This window comes from Aquila chrysaetos, chromosome 25 (genome assembly GCF_900496995.4).
Source record: "Aquila chrysaetos chrysaetos chromosome 25, bAquChr1.4, whole genome shotgun sequence".
NCBI lineage: Eukaryota > Metazoa > Chordata > Aves > Accipitriformes > Accipitridae > Aquila > Aquila chrysaetos.
Genome location: NC_044028.1, coordinates 12,336,966 through 12,356,590, shown reverse-complemented (window position 1 = coordinate 12,356,590; position 19,625 = coordinate 12,336,966). Strand labels below are relative to the sequence as shown.

At 38.5% G+C, this 19,625-nt stretch overlaps 2 protein-coding genes and 1 long non-coding RNA gene across 10 annotated transcripts in view; 1 reads left to right on the top strand and 2 right to left on the bottom strand.

The window, feature by feature from the left end:
* Positions 1-6,879, bottom strand: part of TXNDC11 (thioredoxin domain containing 11) — a 34,860-nt gene extending 27,981 nt beyond the window's left edge. The window contains exons 1-4 of one of the 6 annotated variants that reach the window (XM_041120257.1): positions 6,637-6,879; positions 2,534-2,608; positions 2,027-2,243; positions 1,188-1,285 (exon numbers count right to left, since the gene is read on the bottom strand). In XM_041120257.1, the coding sequence (XP_040976191.1) occupies positions 1,188-1,285; positions 2,027-2,243; positions 2,534-2,608; positions 6,637-6,782 (536 nt within the window). In that variant the 5' untranslated portion in view covers positions 6,783-6,879. Of the gene's footprint in view, positions 1-1,187; positions 1,286-2,026; positions 2,244-2,533; positions 2,609-5,731; positions 5,866-6,118; positions 6,304-6,636 lie in introns of those variants that run through there. The other 5 variants (XM_041120259.1, XM_030002173.2, XM_041120258.1 and 2 more) reach the window with 5 other exon arrangements.
* A 390-nt stretch (positions 6,880-7,269) lies between these two features.
* The window catches only part of ZC3H7A (zinc finger CCCH-type containing 7A), a 31,368-nt gene continuing 19,012 nt past the window's right edge, over positions 7,270-19,625 (bottom strand). For 2 of the 3 annotated variants that reach the window (XM_041120254.1, XM_030002162.2), the window contains 11 exons: positions 18,728-18,889; positions 17,896-18,092; positions 17,569-17,666; positions 16,332-16,513; positions 14,187-14,263; positions 13,506-13,639; positions 13,020-13,125; positions 12,375-12,483; positions 11,168-11,301; positions 10,665-10,828; positions 7,270-9,332 (listed from right to left, as the gene is read on the bottom strand). In XM_041120254.1, coding sequence (XP_040976188.1) covers positions 9,143-9,332; positions 10,665-10,828; positions 11,168-11,301; positions 12,375-12,483; positions 13,020-13,125; positions 13,506-13,639; positions 14,187-14,263; positions 16,332-16,513; positions 17,569-17,666; positions 17,896-18,092; positions 18,728-18,889 — 1,553 coding nt within the window. In that variant the 3' untranslated portion in view covers positions 7,270-9,142. Of the gene's footprint in view, positions 9,333-10,664; positions 10,829-11,167; positions 11,318-12,374; positions 12,484-13,019; positions 13,126-13,505; positions 13,640-14,186; positions 14,264-16,331; positions 16,514-17,568; positions 17,667-17,895; positions 18,093-18,727; positions 18,890-19,625 lie in introns of those variants that run through there. The other variant, XR_005931446.1, reaches the window with a different exon arrangement.
* On the top strand, positions 9,735-9,916 carry LOC121232620. Its single transcript, XR_005931449.1, has 2 exons — positions 9,735-9,823; positions 9,855-9,916. It is a non-coding gene; the product is annotated as an uncharacterized LOC121232620 (long non-coding RNA).

Genomic DNA, 19,625 nt, shown 5'->3' with positions numbered 1-19,625 from the left:
TTTAATACAGCTTATACATACAGACACTCTGAAAAATATCAAACCTATATTCAGAGGCTTTGAAATGGTCTTCTAGAGCCCACTAGATGATTCTACATCCTACATGAGCTTATTACAAACCTTTGCCTTAACAGCAACATGTACTGCTTCAACATGTCACATGCCCAGTATGCAACATTTGAGGTTTAATATCTCAGGCATGAGGGGTGCATTGCCCTTTGGGGTTTTTATGAAGTATCAATATGAATTTACATCTCATCTTGTTGCAACTCTGTTTAAGGTTACTGATAATACCCAAGTGTATCCATCTATTGTGTTGTAATTTCAAGATCAAATAAGTTTAAGTCAATGTATATCCAAGTGGGATGTTGGCTTTTTTTATTAGTTTGAATTATGCCAGTGCCATCTGTGTCTATTCCAAGTTCAGCTGACAAAGATCAGGATTGTTCCTCCTCAATACATAAATCCCCTCCCCAAAACCAAAATCAGCCTCTGTAATGGAAGAGAGCTGCAGTTCAAGACTAGAGTACATAAGTAAAATGCAAGTGATGAACTACACAGCATCCAGCTCTATTGTACCTGGCATTAGAAAGTATGTTTCCTTACCTTCTGCTCCACATAATGACAAAAAAAAAAAAGGATAATACATACAAATACTAAAAAATAAAAGTGAAATTATATAAAATTTTATACAATGACATCTCAACATTTGGAGCATAAAACAGTGAGTGTAAAGTTCAAATTTAGAAGAAAGTCTCCAGTACACAGTGCCATTTAAATATGCACTTAAATACCACCAAATTCAATAGCGCTTAAGTACATACTTTATTGCTGTCACAGATTGGGACCAGTTGATTTAATCCATCTACAGAGCAAGCAGACAACTGAAATTAATATATAAATCTGAATTCTTTACTTTTCATTGGAGGCAGAACTTCCAGGAGATGCACAGGCAAAAGAAAATTTCCTTGAGGATGAAGAATTGCACAGCATGTCATTTAACTGACATTTACAGCCCTTCTTGACACCTAAGTAGCATACAGGACAAGCTTCACCCAGAATCTCCTCCTCTAGAACTATTTACTATAGCCATAAATAGAAAAATTTTCAAAATGCAACATTTTATACAATATCTCTGTTTCCCAAAACAACAATAAAAATCCCACACTGTACATATGAAATCTTACCTCCGATGGTATAAGTGTATCACAGGAAAATAAAAGAAATGCTTCTGCTTCCTGCATTTCCCCTGGTTCCACCAGCAATTTACAGCCACAAACAGCACCTGCAAAGCAGGTAAAAATTCACAGCTAATAAAGTACATTACTGTGACCTTCTTTATCTAACGTGTATTTTTTCCAATCCATTCCATCTGCTATTTTCAGTCTTTTCAAGTCAGTATTCCATATCTGCTCCTAATTCTATCACAGAAGACTTTTTTTTTTTGGGGGGGGGGGGGGGGGGGGGGTGTCATTTTGCAACAGCAATCTTTTTGGTCACTTTTCTTTCTAGTTTTTAAGCTTCTTAATCTAAATCCTTCAAATTTACTAACTTAGTCATAATCCGTATTAATTCCTTTTTCTGCAGAGTGGAGCTCAATGAACAGAGGCTTACAACAGCTGTACCTGTGAAGCGTTTACAGGTAACCAACTGCTAGAAAGCAGTGCTATGGCTGCAATCTTATAAGACTACCAGTGTTTCCAAGCATCCTGGAACTGCAAGCAAACTCCCTCTAATTTCTGTCTGAAGGCAGGTGAATAAATCTGAGAACACTTTACAAAAAGAAACTTGTAGACTTCCCCATTCAGCAGCAGAAATAACAGACAACTGAGCAGGAATCACAGGTTTTCCACATTTATTCTAACACTCCGTATGTTAAATTAAAATTAAGATGACTGGCTGAGTTACCCTAAAATATGACCATTCAAGTCCTGCTGGTTCCCATGGGATGACAGAAATTAGCATCAGCTTGGAGATTAAAAAGCTATAAGGTCATGTTTAAGATTCATATCTTCTCTGCAGTTACCTGGTCTGACAATCTGCTGGCCACATGTTCTATTTCTTCTCTTGCTGCAATGGACTGGCCGCACCATGGCGCATAGAAGAAATACAGCACAATTTCTGAATCCTGACGAAGGTGATCTGCATAATCTAATTGTCCCCGAAAAAGATCAATGACTGGAGATCTTGTGGAGAAAAAACTCACTGGAAGCTTCGCTGGCATTGTTACATCTTTTGCTCGGCTGCAGGAAGAAAATTAAGAGTGGTTACTGAGAGTGTACAGCAGTAGTTAGAAAAGTGTGACCAAAACCCTAATTTTTAATCTTAGCAAAGGTCATGCAATGACAAAACTTTAGAAATTGATGCAAATGACTACAACTTACATTATCCAAGTTAGTTTCATGAAATACCATAAAAATCTAAAGATCACCCTTAACAAGCTTTAGAAAGTCACGCTGTGATACCATGCACTATGTTTATGGGTATGTTAGCTTACACTCTTATTGCTGGTTGCTATAGAGCATAAAATTACCAGGAAGAGTGATTTCTTTGGATTTCTTCCCTGGCCTCATCCTCTTTTAACACTTGTACTTTAGGTAACAGCACCCTGATAAGAGAAGAGACACTGGTCATAAAGTTTTGTGATGTGATGTTTATGTAAACAGAGACTATTACCCTGCCTTACACTTTGCTTTAAAGTATTCTACACGTCTATTCTTTTATATTGTATTAGGAAAAAATATGTAACTGTGTGTTAGTTTATTGTACTGATTAGACTGCAAACTGTTCAGGGCACATTTCTTCTTCAATGTAAGGACAATATCAATAAATAGAGAGTCTCGATTTAAACAAATTATGACACATTAAGTTTCTTAAGAGAAATTAGTTTGACCAGTAATACCAAGAATGTAAACTAAATACTGAGGAAACCATTTTCTATCAAATTAGCAATCAAACAATCCAGAACTTGGCATTTCCAAGGTGTTCAAAAGTTATTATGGTATAAACTGCCTTAAATGCAAGTGAATGATCATATTCTCTTTTTTATATTCTCTTAATTCCAAAATTTTCCACTAGCTATATTTACACTAAAGCAAGTCAGATTAAAAACTGAACCACACCACTGTAATCCTCAATTTTGCCACGGTTCCTTATGTGACCAGAAGTTTTAGGAAGGACTGTGCATCCCTTTACCTTGTATCACAATAAAAAGCTAATACAAAAATCTTTTTACCTGGTATTTGTTCCTTCTCAGGTTACAATTTTAGTAATTGCGATAAAAATACTGAGCCCCTAACGCTGTCAAACTCATATGTTAAGCAACCTCCTAAAACAACGCTGCCACATTTTCAAACTTTACAATCATTCTGGTTTGTAAGAAGTACCTTTGGTTTTACAATACAGAGCCACAAAAGCCACAGCTCTTCTCTCATTTCCAGGTTACTAAGCATAAAGCTCAACATTTAAGAATCACTCCCAGTATATTTTCTAAAAGTTATGGAAATTCTTAAATCATACGTAAGAGACAATATTTGCTTCAAAATCCAGAATTTTGAAAATATTAACTGGTTCCTCATGTTTACAATTCATTAATTCCACTACTCACAAAATTCTGTTTTCACACAGATGGCCCAAAATCTGGTTTCTTCTATGGACTTCTACCTTTGTACCTTGCCTTTTCCCCCAATCAGTAACCCAGCACCTCCTTCCCCAACCCTTAGGTTCTTATGTCACCACACAATCAACACCTCTGGTTCCCTCCCATGCCTGCACCCTGTGCTTGTCCAAACTGCTAGCTTCTTCCTACGATTTCTAACTGCCAGCTGGACCAGCCACAACACTGATGTGCAAGGGCTCTAACTCACAGGTCAGCACACACACACTGATCAGCTGCTGAAAGCAAAACACGGCAGCTAAGTGTTGATCTCGCACTAACACATACTTCTTCAGAAACATTAACTAGAATTTCTCCTCTTTAACCAGTTTAACGAGAATGGACAACCTAAATATGTTTAAAACCTCTGCTTCTTCTACTGAATTAAACAGAGCATGGACAACTAGTTCAAGAGCTAGAGTGTAGCCTTAAACATGTGGTATGAAATTGGCTTCAAATTGCAAGAAAGTATAAAACAGATCAACTGAAGTCCCATGACATGAATGAGTCAGGAACTACACAGCTACCTCCAAATATGAAAAAAACCTCCAGTAATTATTAAAAACCAAAACACAATAAATCAATAGCTACCAGCTTCTTAAGCCAATTTGCTCAGTAGTGTCTCCCTCTACAATATCAAATGCGTAACATAGTACTTTTACATAATTTCCAGGTTTACAAAGAGAATAGTGCTCTGAACTCCTAAAAATTCTACAATTATAAACTGAGGATTACATAATAAGCAATTACACAAACATAATAATCACATACTGTTTATTAAAACACTGTACCTTCTACACAGAGCCTATAAAAACTTAAACTCATTTCAACAGAACAACCTGGTAATAAAGGAAAGCACATGCAAGTGCCTGTAGGATCAGCCCCTTTGACTGCAAGGTCCTTAAGAGTGGGGTTGTCTCGAAAGACATTTGCATAGTGACCGAAATAACTCAGGTTCTAAACCACAGAATTTCCATAATAACACGTTAGTTCAGGCTTCGTTTGGCTATTCCTTGAGCCACTATAAACCTGCAATAGCTCAAACCCCACTAACAGATTGCCTTGTAGTAAAGGAATTTTCCCTTTCCATGCTTTTTATCCATTGGTCTCAAAAGTTACGTGTTGTAAGTGTAGTGGTAGTAACTGTACTCTGGTGTCGAGACTTGCTTGCAAACCGTACTGATGTGTGGTGAGAAACTAAGTACTGCAGTCATAGTTAACATGCAATTAACCATCCTCCAAATTGCACGTGGAATTTTCTGTTTCTGACAGCAACACAACAGGGAATGCTCTTCTGATATTAGCTTGTCTATTTAACTATAATGTGAAAAGCCAAACCCCTTTAATCAAACCTCCTGTACAGAGTACAGGGTGGTGAGAAGCACATTCCAAGCACATTCCATTTGTGAGCTTTCAAACACAGCTAGCAGTAAAATGAAAGGAACATGCAAGTTTTAAGTAAAGGAGAGCAGGAAGAAAACAGAGGCATCATTGTAAGTGTAAAAAAAAAAAATTAATTTTTTTAGTAATGGACAGTAAAACAGGGAGGTGATTAAGTCCAGAAATCCTTCACCATACATTGGGTAATATGGCAAGAGCTTTACACTTTCATCTAAACTATCTGGTTGCTATGAGATACAGGCTACTGGAACAGAGGCACTGCTGCTCACAGAACAACTCATTCATAGACTTAAAATTCACTTTGATTCAAATAACACATCCTCTGTGGACAGGTGAGAAAAGAAGGCCTTAGTATTTTTCAGAGACATTACCTGTGAATCACGTGTTTATTGGAATAAAATTTGTCAGGTTCTGCAGAATAGGGAAGGAATCAGATCCTTGTAGCCTTCTCCCACTCCCAAAATTAAACCCGAAACACAGCAGATGTTCTTAAATTAATACAGTATGACTTGAAGCACGTAACAGTCACCTTGACCTAAAACCCATCCAGAACATTCAGATCCCAATTTAGGCTCCAGAAACGAGCTGCCTAGCTGCAGCAGATTTACGTGCCTACCGCACATCACCCAACCTTCCCCGCAATTCCAGCTACAAATATCATCTGGTTCCATGTACCCATGCACACCAGGCTCTCAGCAAACAGGAACCAAAGAGACTTTTGCAATGAAGAAAGTGCCAGCTCCCAAGAGGAGAACCACCAGATTGCGAGAAAAAACAAACCCACAAAGCATCTTTCTGTCTGAAGCAGGTGCAGGTAATGGCGGGGGGGGGGGGCAACACTAACGCATGAGCCAGAAGAGACCCGTTTCCCCCCACTCTGTGCCCCCCCCCGCGCCCCCGATGCTGCCAGCTGAGCCCGCTGAGGAAAGGGTTTCAGCCCTGCGTCTCCTCAGTCCTCCTGCGGCAACGCGAGGTACGAGTTATTCTTCTCTGGAGACGAGGAAAAAGAGCTTTCTCAACAAAGCGCCTGTCCCTCAGGTGCGTGTGCGCCCGCGTACCTACCGCCGCACCCCGACGCCCTCCGGTGAAGGCCCACGTGTCTCAAAAATACCGTCGCTTCTTCCCCACCCGTGTATTATGGCGGGGAGAGGGGGCCCCGCGTCCCCCCGCCGCCGCACCGCCGAGCCGGCGACGGTGCCCCCCCACGACACGAGAAGGGCCGTGGTTGCCATGGGGATCGCATGTCGTTGGGCACGGGAGGAAGATGTCTGCCACCACCCCTTCCTCACACGACCCGGCCCCGCGCGGCGCCTCGCGGAGCCCGACCTCAGAGCGCCGGGAGACGCGCGGCCAGAGCGGGAACAAGGGGTCGCGCCCCGGGAGAGGAACCCCCGGCCCGGCCGCCCGCCCGCCCGCCGCGGCACACCCGCAGGCCCCGGAGCGGGACCCCCGCAGGCGGCTCTGCCCCAGGCCTCCGCGGCAGGCACCGCCTCCAGGAAGAGCTGCGGGCGGGCGGCCGCTTCCCTCGGCCGGGCCCCGCGCGCCCCGGGTCCCGCCCGGCCGCCGCCCCCCGCCATTACCTGCAGGTGACTTTGAGGGCGACGAGGAAGGCGCAGCCCAGCACGATGGCAGCGCCGCACAGCAGCTCGGGCCGCCGCGCCATCTGGGCGGCGCGAGGCCGCAGCCGGGGGGCAGCCGCAGGGCCGGAGCCGCCGCATAACGACATCGCCCCCGGCCGAGGCAGGGGAGGGCTGCGGGCCGCCGGGCCGCTCCCGCTCGCACACGTCTCCCTACCGCCCGCCTGTCAGCCGCGCCGGGGCGGGCGGGGCGGCCCCCTCCGCCGGCGAACCCGCCGCCGCCACGTCGCGCCGCCCCGAGCAGGCGCACAGGCGGCCGGGCCCGGCCGGGGCGCGGTTGCCCCGGCGGCGGCAGAGGGGACGCCCGCCCCGGGCAGGCGAGGGCGGAGCGGGGAAGGGCGCGGGGAGGGGGCCCGGCCGCCCTCGCTCGCCCCCCGTCCTCGGGAAGAACGCGTTGGGAATCGTTTCGGCCGCCGCCTGCTCTCGGCGCAGGAGCGCGTTACGATTCCCGTCGCCGGGATCAGTAAGTAGATCCCCAGTCACTCCGCCCTTTCTGCGAGGACCGAGCGCCCGCCGGCAGCTATTCCCCTACAGCCCGCCCCCCCCGCTGCAGTCATGAAAGATTTCACACCGTCCTTACAGAACAAGGATTTCATGTTTAGTCTAGGATTACTTCCAATAATTTACAGAGCACTTACATTAAACAATGACAGCATAAAATTGAGAAAACAATTCAGAAAGGCACACGATACAATCAGGTTTTGTCACAGAAATAACAGTGTCCATAGTACTCTATTTCAAGCTCAGTTTATTACAAACAATGTAAAAAATCAGCATTGCAGCCGGTGGTAGTTCAAGCACCAAGCTAATTTCGTATGCATACTGTACATCGTATTCAAATGTACTTCAGCCTAGCCTGTAAGGAACAGTTATTTCCCAAGTTCCCCCAGCTATAGCTGAAGCATAAGGTGGTGTTTTAATATTCCTTGTGCTTTTATTTTGTGAAGTGAAATGGACACAGCATCCAGGCTTGTCATGTGTATGGGCATCACTGAACTTTGGTTCAACACTTTTTACATACACAATATATGGCCAATGAATACATTCAAACTACTGAAGTCATCCTTAAAGCTCTTCTAATTATATAAGGTCAGCCAATAACAGAGAAAAATACTCTCAAGAGGAGGGAAAGGTCATGGCAAAAAAACCCCAAAAAACAAAAAACCAAAAAACCTAGCTTTAGCCATTTTGAAGGAATGACTGAAAGAAGCTTAGTAAAAGAAAACAAAAAAAAAAAAAAAGGGAATTAAGTGAACATACAAAGCAAGCTGAAAGCATGATCTGCAGAGAAACCAAAACACAACAGAAGCTCCAGCAATGATAAAGCCAAAAGGCTCATCAGTCATCTCAGCCCATGAATGGTTTTCCATTTCCTGTGGTCTGCAGGAAATGCAATTTGAAGTACCATCCACCTTGCAGCTGAGGTGGTGGTTCATGCCCAAGTCAAAAGGCTGAAAACACATCCCAGCACCACGTAGCTCCAAAATGCTTGTCTACTTTGCAAGTTACTTGGCCGTTTTTGTTATTTTAGTGATGTGATGAGCTAATGACAATACAGAAAACTGCAAACAAGCAGCTGGAGACACAAATACCAACTTACTAAATTTTTAGCTACAGGTGCTCAAGCTTTTGCTAATAGGCAAATCATCGTTTGTTTGTTTTTACAAAATCTCAGTCCTGAGAGGCTACATGCAGAAAACAGCTTTGTGTAAAGTTCTCTTTATTACAGGCAACATTAGTCCATACAATAATACACAATACTGACATACAAGTGTAATCTTTCAAAATCATCATTTAAACAGCAAAGACCAAGAAACAGAATTTTAACTACTTCATTTTCAAAAATTAATACTTTTTTCCTCCCAAGATCCTTTTTCCAGTAAATTATATTGAAACATACAAATAGAGAAAAAATACCCATTCAACATGTACTGTAGTTAAATGGTTATTTTGTTTAAAATCTTTAATAAGAAACCTTTTTTTTTAGCAACCTACATATAGATAAGTAGCAAACTTTGTTTTAAACAAATCCTCTCCATTAAAAGATCTGAAGAATTTTCATCCATCATTTTCTTCTTAGCCCATAACACTCTGTTTTGTAATACCTTGATACCTTAAAGTTTTTCAACTGAAGGACTGATACTAGGGGGCTTCCTAGATATTATAACCTCTCTCCCCCCCCTTCTATTTCCTAACTTTCTGTCCAACAGAAGGTGAATAAGCACGTAATACTTCAGATTTTTTTTTTTTTTTAATCACCACTCTGTTTCATGAGAGCATAGACAGGCCTGCTCAATCCCCCTAAATCTACTATATTTTGCTGTTCAGGAGGAACAATATATGCCAATAAAAGCAGAAAACCTGCAGCTTTTCTGTCACATGCTTTTGATTATTGTCAAATTTTCTGGTTTATGCTTCCAGCTGATAACATGTACGTGTCATCTCAGTATTAGTTTAAATCTTTAAACAAAAAACTATATTTTCCAAAGTCATTATCACTGGGAGCAATCAAGTGGTCTTTCCTTGCTTTGCTGAGCTTCATTCTTAAAACTTGTCTTCGTTCTTCCCACTCATGGAGTTCAGCATTTCCATGGGCAAATTTACAGTTGTTTCCTTCAGTGCAAGTACCAGCCATATATCTGTTAAGACAGATTTCAAATAGTGTTTTCATAGAATTATCATGATCACTATTGTGTCTAAGTATTTTACTCTGGTCATGTTTTTCAAATACACTAAAATATTATGGACAAAAAAAAATAATTGGAAGAGTATTTACTTTTGAAGCAAGACAATACTAACTCTGTTTAGCATTCAATTATATTTTTCTTTCCCAGCTGTCAAGTATTTATAAAGGACAAGAGATGGCTCTTTTCTTTCTGTTCTTCATGGTCCTACTTTACTGAGTCATTCAATGTCCCAAACCTTTAATTTCATCAAATCAAATTATCATTTAACTCACTAAGCTAAAGAACTACTATTGTTAAAAAAATCCAACTAATTAATTACACTTTGTTAACTAGATTTGGGTTTTAAAGTACTCGGTATGACTTAAGAATCTATTTTATCCTAGTATTTTTGTATTAAGTTATAAGCATGCCAGTTTGTATTCACTTTATACTGCATATCTGAGGTCCATTGGTGTTCAAAACAAATACTTTTAGGATGTTACTTAAAAATTTAGTAAAGGGGGCATGTAAGCTTCCAATGCAAATACTGCAAACAATAAAAAATAACTTGCTTTATATGTTGTGCAATTTCTCAAGATCTCCAAGGCATTCAAAATCTTTAACTTGAAATGCAGTAACAAAGGTATCTGTACCAGCAAATTGAATCTTTAACTTCAGAATACAGATTCTGAAGTTTTTAGCCTTCCAAAAAGATTCCAACAGTGAAAATAACTTTCAACATATTTACAATAAAAATCTACTGCAGTCAGGTAAGCAGGCTGCATTTAAGAATTAAAGGGAGAAGCAAAACATACAACCAATGCTGGGGAAAACCAACAGGTCTTGGAAGTTCTCTTCCACACGTTCCTAAACGACTTTCAGTAACAAATACTCGATTTTAACGAATTTGTTTTGATGCTAACAACATTTCTACTTGCCTTAAAGCTCCAATATCACTGTCCAGCTAGGTACTGTTCTTGTGTTCCACAGGTAATTAATATGCAGATGCCTAAGTAAACTTGTAATAATACCAACAATACTTCACGCAGCTGCAAGAAACTTGCAACCTTTATTAACATCACACAAGCAATTAATTTGGTTCCACAATTAGGCACCCTGAGATCTAACTCCCTGAGTTCTAACAGTACATGTTAAAATACTGTTAGTTACTTAATTTCTTGTTGAAAGATGTATGCAAAGCAAGAAATACTAGAAACATTGTCCATCAAAACTAATAACTGCCTTAATTATTTACACTATGAACTGTCATTTTTCAGCATTTTTAACACCTCAAAAGCCACATACCTATCACAAATGCTAAAATATCCAGTTGGAAAGCGATACTGCCAGCAGTTTTGATCGTCCTCAGTGTGGAAAACCTTCTCTTTATGCTTTTCAGAAGAAATGTGACCCTGCCATTGCTTCTCACTATTACAGTTCTTCCCACACATCCAACAGTGAAAATCCACCTGGTTTACAGGGAATTTGGAAACAAAACATTGAGAATTCAACACTGTAATCACAGAACTGCTCCTAATACATTTTGAATGTTTTCTTTATATTGGCCTGTAAATTGTTGTTTACCTAAACAGATACAGTTATTTAAACAATCACCTGAAGTTTATGATCTCCACTGGCTTTAGAGGATTCAGAGGAACTGCTTTACAGTGTCAGTTAAAGTTTGCATTTAGTGTAGCTAGCTATGATCTAAGGAAGCACCAAGAAAATAAGGACAATATATGTTACTGACTGGGGGGTAGGAACAAAAAAACACATTTGAATTTAGAATTATACCTATGATTACTTACTGTAACTTCAGCATAGTCAGTTGGCATGTGAATTTGCTTCCCATTTTCTTTGTTTGCCTGAGCAGCTGTATCATCTCCTTTTTCTGGTTTTTGACTTTTTAGCCATATGTCATACAACTGCTCCAAGTCTTGAACTAATGAGAGCAGAAGCTAAAATAAGTAATTAGCAATTAAAGCAAGAGTTTGAGAATACTAGATAAACGACTGAGTTTGCAAGCATAATTCAGTCCCCACCAACTGTAAGAAGAAAAAAGGAAGTCATGTGTATGGGCATCACTGAACTTTGGTTCAACACTTTTTACATACACAATATATGGCCAATGAATACATTCAAACTACTGAAGTCATCCTTAAAGCTCTTCTAATTATATAAGGTCAGCCAATAACAGAGAAAAATACTCTCAAGAGGAGGGAAAGGTCATGGCAAAAAAAACCCACCAACTGTAAGAAGAAAAAAGGAAGTACACAATGTAGACAGTTACACAGTTTAGAGATAAGAGCCAAGAGCAATATGAACCTCTGGCCACTTACCAAGACCCATTTCTGCCTATCTAGGGGAAAGTAAGATGTTATAATTTCTGAACAGGCACCCGAAGTACAGATAACAACTGTGCTGCTGTGTATCAATATCTGAATTTCAAAGTACTAATATAAAGCGTGCTACAGTTTTTGGTAAATTTAGCCTGCTTTCTTGCAGACCATGACATTATAATTTATGTCATTTATTACTTCCAATTTTCAATTATTTCTCCCCATTAACACTCTAATGGAATAACAAGTCAACAACAGAAAGTGAATAGTAATTCCCAGTAAATACACTGCGGGGGGTGGCGGGTGGGGAATTCTTCTGCAAATAGCTTGCCCCCATATGTTATCAACAGAATCCTAGTGTGTGCACACAGCAATATGGAGTATAAACGCCAAACAATATTGCTGCATGATCAATATACTATTTCCAAGACATCTAAAATAACTGATACAAACTACTTTATTGTTAAAAAACACGTCAAGCAACAAATATATAGAAATAATTATTTTATTTAATACTGTTTTTGAATACCCAGTCTGGGCTTATTCAAATTAAAGGTACCTGCAAGGTTTACTACAAAAGATAGTGAAAGAAAGTAGATTAAAAAGTAATTGAGGAACAAGAAAGAAAAGCAGAACAATTAGATTTACAACATGTTAGATTTACTCCTCTACTTACTGCTGTTCTCCTTCATATAGGTCCACATCTCTCTTTCCTCAGGACTGTGAGCAAATGAGCAGTTTCCATCATACTGGCATTTCTTGCCTGAAGCAATATGATTGCACAACTGGAACATAAATTAAAAAAAATAAATCCTTATGAATATAAAGTAAAAATGCATGATAGTAGAAAATGGTTTGGGTTTTTGTTCCCTCCCCCCCTGCCCCAGGCCTTGGCTAGTGTTTCTCCTCCCAATCAGACATTCATATCACATGAAAAATAAAATCATGTTTATTTTATAAAAACCTCATGTATTTTACTTAGAAAAAGCAAACTGCTGGAAGCAAGTACTATGACTGCTTTTTGCCTACCAGATTACCAGACCACAGATATGTTTAAACTTTTTCTGAAATATTTACTGCAAATAGTAAGAACTTAGTTAAATCACTTAAAAGATTATTAACTTCCACTGACGAAAAAGGGCTTCAGTAATAACATGTGAGATCAGTGCTCTTCTAAGGCTGAACTCTGCAGAAACGCTATGAACATATTCCCACCAACTCCCATGGGAATTTCTGCAGAACTGATGAAACCAACCCAATTACTAGTATTTTCCAGTTACCTTATTTACTTAACTAAAATATTAGTTTTAGGTTAACATACATCAAATTGCAGAGGCACTTGTTTCTTTGCAGGAAGAGGACGAATGGTCATCCACTTCTTACGTTCATTAGACATTACTAGCACCACACGGCGATCTTTGGTCCAGCTAAAAAACAGATGCATTCACTGAAAGAAAATGCTATTAAAAAAAAAGACACACTGTGTACACAGAAGCAGAACCAGAAAAGCCCAGAAAGGTTCTTTATAAAGCTTTCACCATATATTTGAGATTTAACTAAATTCTACTGAAACTTTACCATACCTGATAAAAAAAAACCCCAAAACCCACCAAACAGCCACCAAAGTGTTTCTCATTACCAATTATTAACATACCACAAAGACAAGACAGTGTTCTGTTTTAATATGTTGTGGTTGTTTTTTTTTAATTCCTTGTATGACTCTTTCCTAAGCAGTAACAAGGTTTCCCAAAAGAGGTTCTAAATGGCTGACAAAACAGTAAAATTTTCACTGTTTGGTCTTACTTACGGGTGTCTTGCCTTTGCACTACAGTATTTTTTGTTTCTGTCTGGCTCATTAACTTGACCATTTCTCCAGCACTGACCACAAACAAACTTCATCTTCAAATTAAGTGATCCATATTTCATTTGGTTCCCAAGGATCTTAAGCCAAAAAAACAACAACAATAATAAAAGGTATTTTGTATCTGCAAAGAAATCCATACATAATTATGAATTACCCCCTACAATAAAAGTTTACAACACATGTCCAGAAGCAGATGTTACACTGCATGCCTTGTAATAGTTTAGCTTGTAATTTCAAACTAGACATTTCTTAACAAATGCATTTTTATTTAACTTATTTCTGATTTAGGTGTATGTAACCAGAAGTTGTGGTAATATATACAAACTAAACACATAAAAGTCCTACATATTGAAAAAATAATTAATTGCCCTATGGCAGCTGACTTTGAAACCATATTTAGGTTTTATGTTCCACCTATGACAGAATAAGCAAAGCAAAAAAGATTGCTCAGAAGCAAAGCAGGCCTTTTAGTGTGAGCAAGCCGAAGACAGCCTACAGTGAAAGTGATTATTTGAAGAGAGCATTAAAAAAAGTGATTTCTAAAATAAGCTATATTATACACAGACATAGAAAAAGAATTACCAAAGTCACTGTAAAATTAGTTTAATAGAAAACCAAAAATACCTGTGATCCATGTGCACTAGCTTCCATGTTCTGCCAGTATTTCTTTGATTCTTGAACAATAGTATCATGTGAAATACCTGTAAAGGAAGGGAAAAAGTTCTTGAGCACTTATGACTGTTGTAGAAGTACAGACATGCTCAAACTTGAATGCTGCTGAAGCCCCAGAGCTTTTATCTATTTTTCTTTTTATATATTGTATACATATACACACACTCATGTATGGGTGTGTATATACATTTACATCCATACACACACAGGCACATATATATATACACACACTTAAGAACCTCCTGAGGGCCTCCAAAACAGAAATATTGCATATATATCGAAAAGCACATTGAAAAGCACACAAAGTTTTTCAAATTACAGATTGCTCAAATAAGTTAAGGTGCATCTTTGAGTATTTATTTAAACATAATGTACTAAACCTCTAATAACAATCTAATTAGAAAAGCTACATTGTATTATGGACCACAGAAAAACTATCCAAAATGCAAGCTGACAGACACTACACTGCCCCTGCCTTCTTTTCAAAGATTTTGAACAAGGCCTGTTAATTAAGTTTTGTTTCAGAAAAAAAAACAAAAACCAAACATTCTTATAAATACTTTGGCTAAGGTTCCTATGGGAGCTATACAGTGTTTACACATATGGTAACATTTACTGCTCTAATTCCACACAAATATAGACTGTCATCTGTGTTTGGATTTGAGGGTCAGTAAAATGTTTCTTGCCTGAGGTAGCATTTACTTCCCACACCTTACATTCAGAAGAGGAACCTCATTCAAAGAGCAGAGACCGAACTTTAACTGACTTCGGCAAAGCACAAGGACAGCATGAACACATCATAAAATAAAAAATAACGCCTTCTGTGGCGAATCAAGTTTCTTGGAAAACCCAACCCTTAACTTCAAAATAGAAATTATAGTGTAAGTATTTGCTATCCTTGATTTTGTAGGGGCAGCTGGTAAGAAAATAACTGGTTTACTTTCACACAGAAACTTCTAAAGGCTCATCCAAGGAGAGACAGAACAGGAAATCAGAAAAAAAAAAGTCATCTCTTGTCTGTATTTGACTTTCTTCCTCCAAAATTTTCAGGTCAGTGTGACATATCATGTCAGTATGCCTGTACAAAAATCTAGATAGAAAGCTGAAGTGACAAGGAGCCTCTTCTTCAAAGAAGGGACAGGTGAGGATAAAACAGACATAAAAGGGCAAAAATGCCAGAAACACTGTAACACACTGGGATTGCCACACTTCCCTTTTTCCTCCGTGCATCACAATGATCCAACATGATTACTTAATATGTAAAGTACTGCTATCATACAGAGCAAAGTAGGAAGAATGAGCAACTATTATGTGGTACCAATTATTTACTGCTAACAGTTCAATTGCTTTTTAAAAAAAAGTGTCATGGAGAGTTTAGAACTCATGACCAAGGAACGGACTGCAAGTACAGAAACATATCATTCAAAAGCTATCAGCTAGAACTGAAGTAGTAAAATTTATCCTCAAAAAAACCAACAAAACCAAGCAATATCAACAAGAAGCAGCCTAAACATCCTGTGTAAGCAAGAACAGAAAGTTTTATCAACACATACACTAATAAGAGACAGAGTAGTGAACTAGAAAGATTTATTTTCTGGCTCACTGTGTAAGACTATCAGAATGGCACTAAGCTAAAAGAAAGGTTTAACTGTGGAAAAACTTGATTCTTGTACTGGGGGATGAAGGGAAACAATGGCATAAATAAAATATTTCAAGCTTTTCTTTCAGTGCTCTGTGAAAAAAATTTGATCAAGATCTTCCAAACTTCGAAGGTTTAAAAATAAAAACAAATCTAGTTTGACTTGGATAAAATATCTGCTCAAGACTTTTAGTTTTATTTCAAGAAAAAAAAGTCTGATTATAATGAGTAGTTTTGACAGTTTTTATTACAAAAAACTTGCTAATTTTGAATAGCTAGTAGCCTACTCAATACTTTCCATCATATTTACATTACTGTTTATTGAATATGCTACATGAAAGATTCCAGCAAATTTAAGTGAATGCACTGATCCCAAGTTGCTAATTTCAGAAGGGAGTTGAGACAAGGACGAAGTGGCATTACAATGAAGAGTAAAGTGAGCATTTTATCAAACATACCTGTTTCCTTTTGCATTATCCAGACTTTAAGCTCTACCAGACTGTGAGCATAAAAACACTTATCCTCTCGTAAACAGCCATAATGTACCTCATGTCTGCACAGGTCAAGCTGACATCGAACTTGAAAAGGGCGGATTTTGGAATATTTCACCATAGTTTCTCGCAAAATGTGGACAAGGCACCTGTTTTGAAAACAGTAAGTTTTAGATATTCCTTAAAATGAGTTTGTTCATGTGTAGAAAAACACGTAAATTAACCACTCCACAGCTTATTCAAATGTCTGTTTAACAATTTTTACTTGAAATCAGAAAGTCAAAAAAGTTTCCAGAAGGAAGTAGCATCTAATTATCATTTCTAGGCTGAGTAAACCAACATCACGATACAGTACTCTTGTGAAATCCAGAGGTCCCTCTTCTGCAAAGCATTACTGATTTCAATCCAACTGGATCACTCGTTTCCAAGAGGGAAAGCATACCATGTCCACTGTCAAGTATATATCCTGATCTAATTACAAATACAAGTACTTATTCTTTTGCAGAGCACCATTAAAGAAAGAGTTGATGCATCACAGTAACAGCCCAGCTCTTAGAGCTGTAGTTTCTCCTCAATATAGGGAAGCAGAGTACAAACAAAGCAATTAAAATGCTCCCATTTATGTTTCCATCACATAAAAACTTAAATCTATTAATTCTCCAAAACTTATTTAGCACTATTACCACTATGAAGTCTTTGTAACTGTCAAAGAATAAAGACACTTTCCTCACACTATTTTTTATCAACTGAATTAATAAGGACTATGGTCTATTTCAGACACTGTAATTAAGGTAAACCTGTTCTTAATCGAGTTAAAACTACAGCAAAATAAGCAAAACAGACCAAAGAAAGAGCAAACTTACAAACTCCTGTATTAATTTAACATCACACATCTGTTTACATCAATGCAGCTCACCAGGTAGATAAGCTATTAACAAGCTGACACCAAAACCGCTAAGATTCAAACATGAGAGTGGATACCACTAATTTTGAATGCATTGATGAAGAAATAGTTCACTTTCAATTTAGTCATGAGACAATCCTTGTTCACTAAGTTTGTCTTACCCATGCCACCAAAGCATAACAGTCAGTTAGCAAGGAAGACAAGTTGATCAACAGGTAAGAAATGAAAGTCAATATTAAAAAATGCCCTGAAACCTTTGCTTTTAATTTGAAACTTAGAGAGATGGTATTTCAGACATACTTGTTATCTTCAAAGTCATGCATAGCAGGGTGAGAACAAGAGGATGAGTTATCCTTGTTCCTTTTGCTTATTATTCTGGGTTTGTGATCAAAACATTTCTGGAATACAAAAACAGGTAGTTATAGAGTATGTATTTTATATATTTAAAAATATACCTTACCTTAAAGATTTTAGAGACTTCAACTAGTCTCTAATCTAAAGCTAGCCAGATTATTATTGAACATGCATTTCAAAATTTACAAAATAGTCATGCATGAACTAAAGCATTTCTTTCCAGGTAATTTTATTATTATCATTTTTACTGTGTCATTAGAAATAAAGCAGCACCTCACAAAGAAACATAAATAATCCATGGTGTTCTTGAAGAAGTCGGGACACAGTCAAGTTGATCTTTCCATTTCCGCCAAAAAGAGCTTCTCGACTAAGGGCTCCTTTGCGCTCCAGTGTCCACACATCAATCTCCTCTTGGCAATACGCAAACGTACAATGACCTGGATATCTGCATTCCTCTTCAGCAGCAACATCTAAAATGACAACATTGAATATGACATTGCTTTTACACAACTTTTGTTGTAAATTCATCTTAGAACTTCCTCTATCTCCATTTCAAATGTTTTTAATAAAGAAGCTACATCTGTTGTAAATGGGTCACTTAACTCTAGCGGACAGAAGCAAAACCTTATGCTGAATGACTTGCTGAAAATGTAAGACTCCTCAGAAAGGCTGATGCACACCTCCACCAGCTATTCTCTTCTAGTCTAAGGCAACAATGCTGAGAACCCAAAATACCCTTTGCCTAAATATAGCTGTTAATTAATCCATGAGTCATCTTGCTTACATCGTAAGTAGAGGATCATACTGCAAAAGTGTAACAAGAGAATGGTTTTTTGTTTGTTTTGAACAGTAATAGCCCACCACTCAGAAGGGAAGGTATTCATGATGAAGAACAGTACAGAAGTACAGTGCGTGTTCCCTAAATAATCACATTAATGGTCAAAACACAGCTCTCCTTACAGCCTTTGAAAATGTAAAGAACACAGTGAACTTCCTTCACCTCCCATGAGCAAAAATAAAAACTCAATCTATACTTCACTGTGGAAAAACTAAACTCTATTACTTTGAGTGTAGGCATTAACATTTTACTACCTAGAACACGTACCTTTACATATATAATATGGTCCCACATACTGTGTCTTTGTTGGTCTTGGACGTATTTTTTTCCATGATTTATCTTCAGAGTTTTTTATTCTACCAATTAGAATATCCTTCTTACATTTATGTTCTAAACTGGGATGGTAAGCATAATCCAATAATTTAGGACCTGAAACAATCACAGAAAATTGCTTATATTTGCATAAATTGCAGCATACTTTTAACATTTCCATACCCAGACTGGCATATGAGCCCAAAAGCACAGTACACGAACACACTGTATAGAATTCCTACTTGCACCAGCAACTCTGAAGAACCAAAAGTCATTAACAGCCATGTTGAGCAGAATAGAAAAAAACTGAATACTTACAAAAGGACCAGTCTCAGCAAGAAAAAAACCACAGGTTATTTGGGGAGGGATGCTGCGTTACAACCTTAAGATTACTTTGGGAGAGCAACAAATTGCTGCATTTTTTCAAATTCCAAAGTATATGTTTCCATAACACCAATTTAAAACTTAAATCGCTTATTTATAGTAAGTCAATGCAGACGAATTCCAAGGATCAGTAAATGGCTCTCTTAACCTTCAACTTCCATTGTATTAGAACAGTTACTACGTTCAGAGACAAAACACGCTAGATAAGAAGTACACTTGTGCCAAAAATAAATGCCAATCCCAGAACTTTGTGATTTTGGAAACAAAAGTATGCCTAGCTTTAAACTCTGTCTTTAGGACGATACTAAAGCGAAGTTACATTATCACCAAAATGAAGAAATCAGGGCGAGTCTGAAGATGAGAAATGCTCAGTGAATGTCACTGTTTAAGGGACTACAAAAACAAGAGTGTGATGCAGTTCCTCCAGACAAGAAGCTGATGGAACAGTACCATTTCAAAAGTAAGTAGT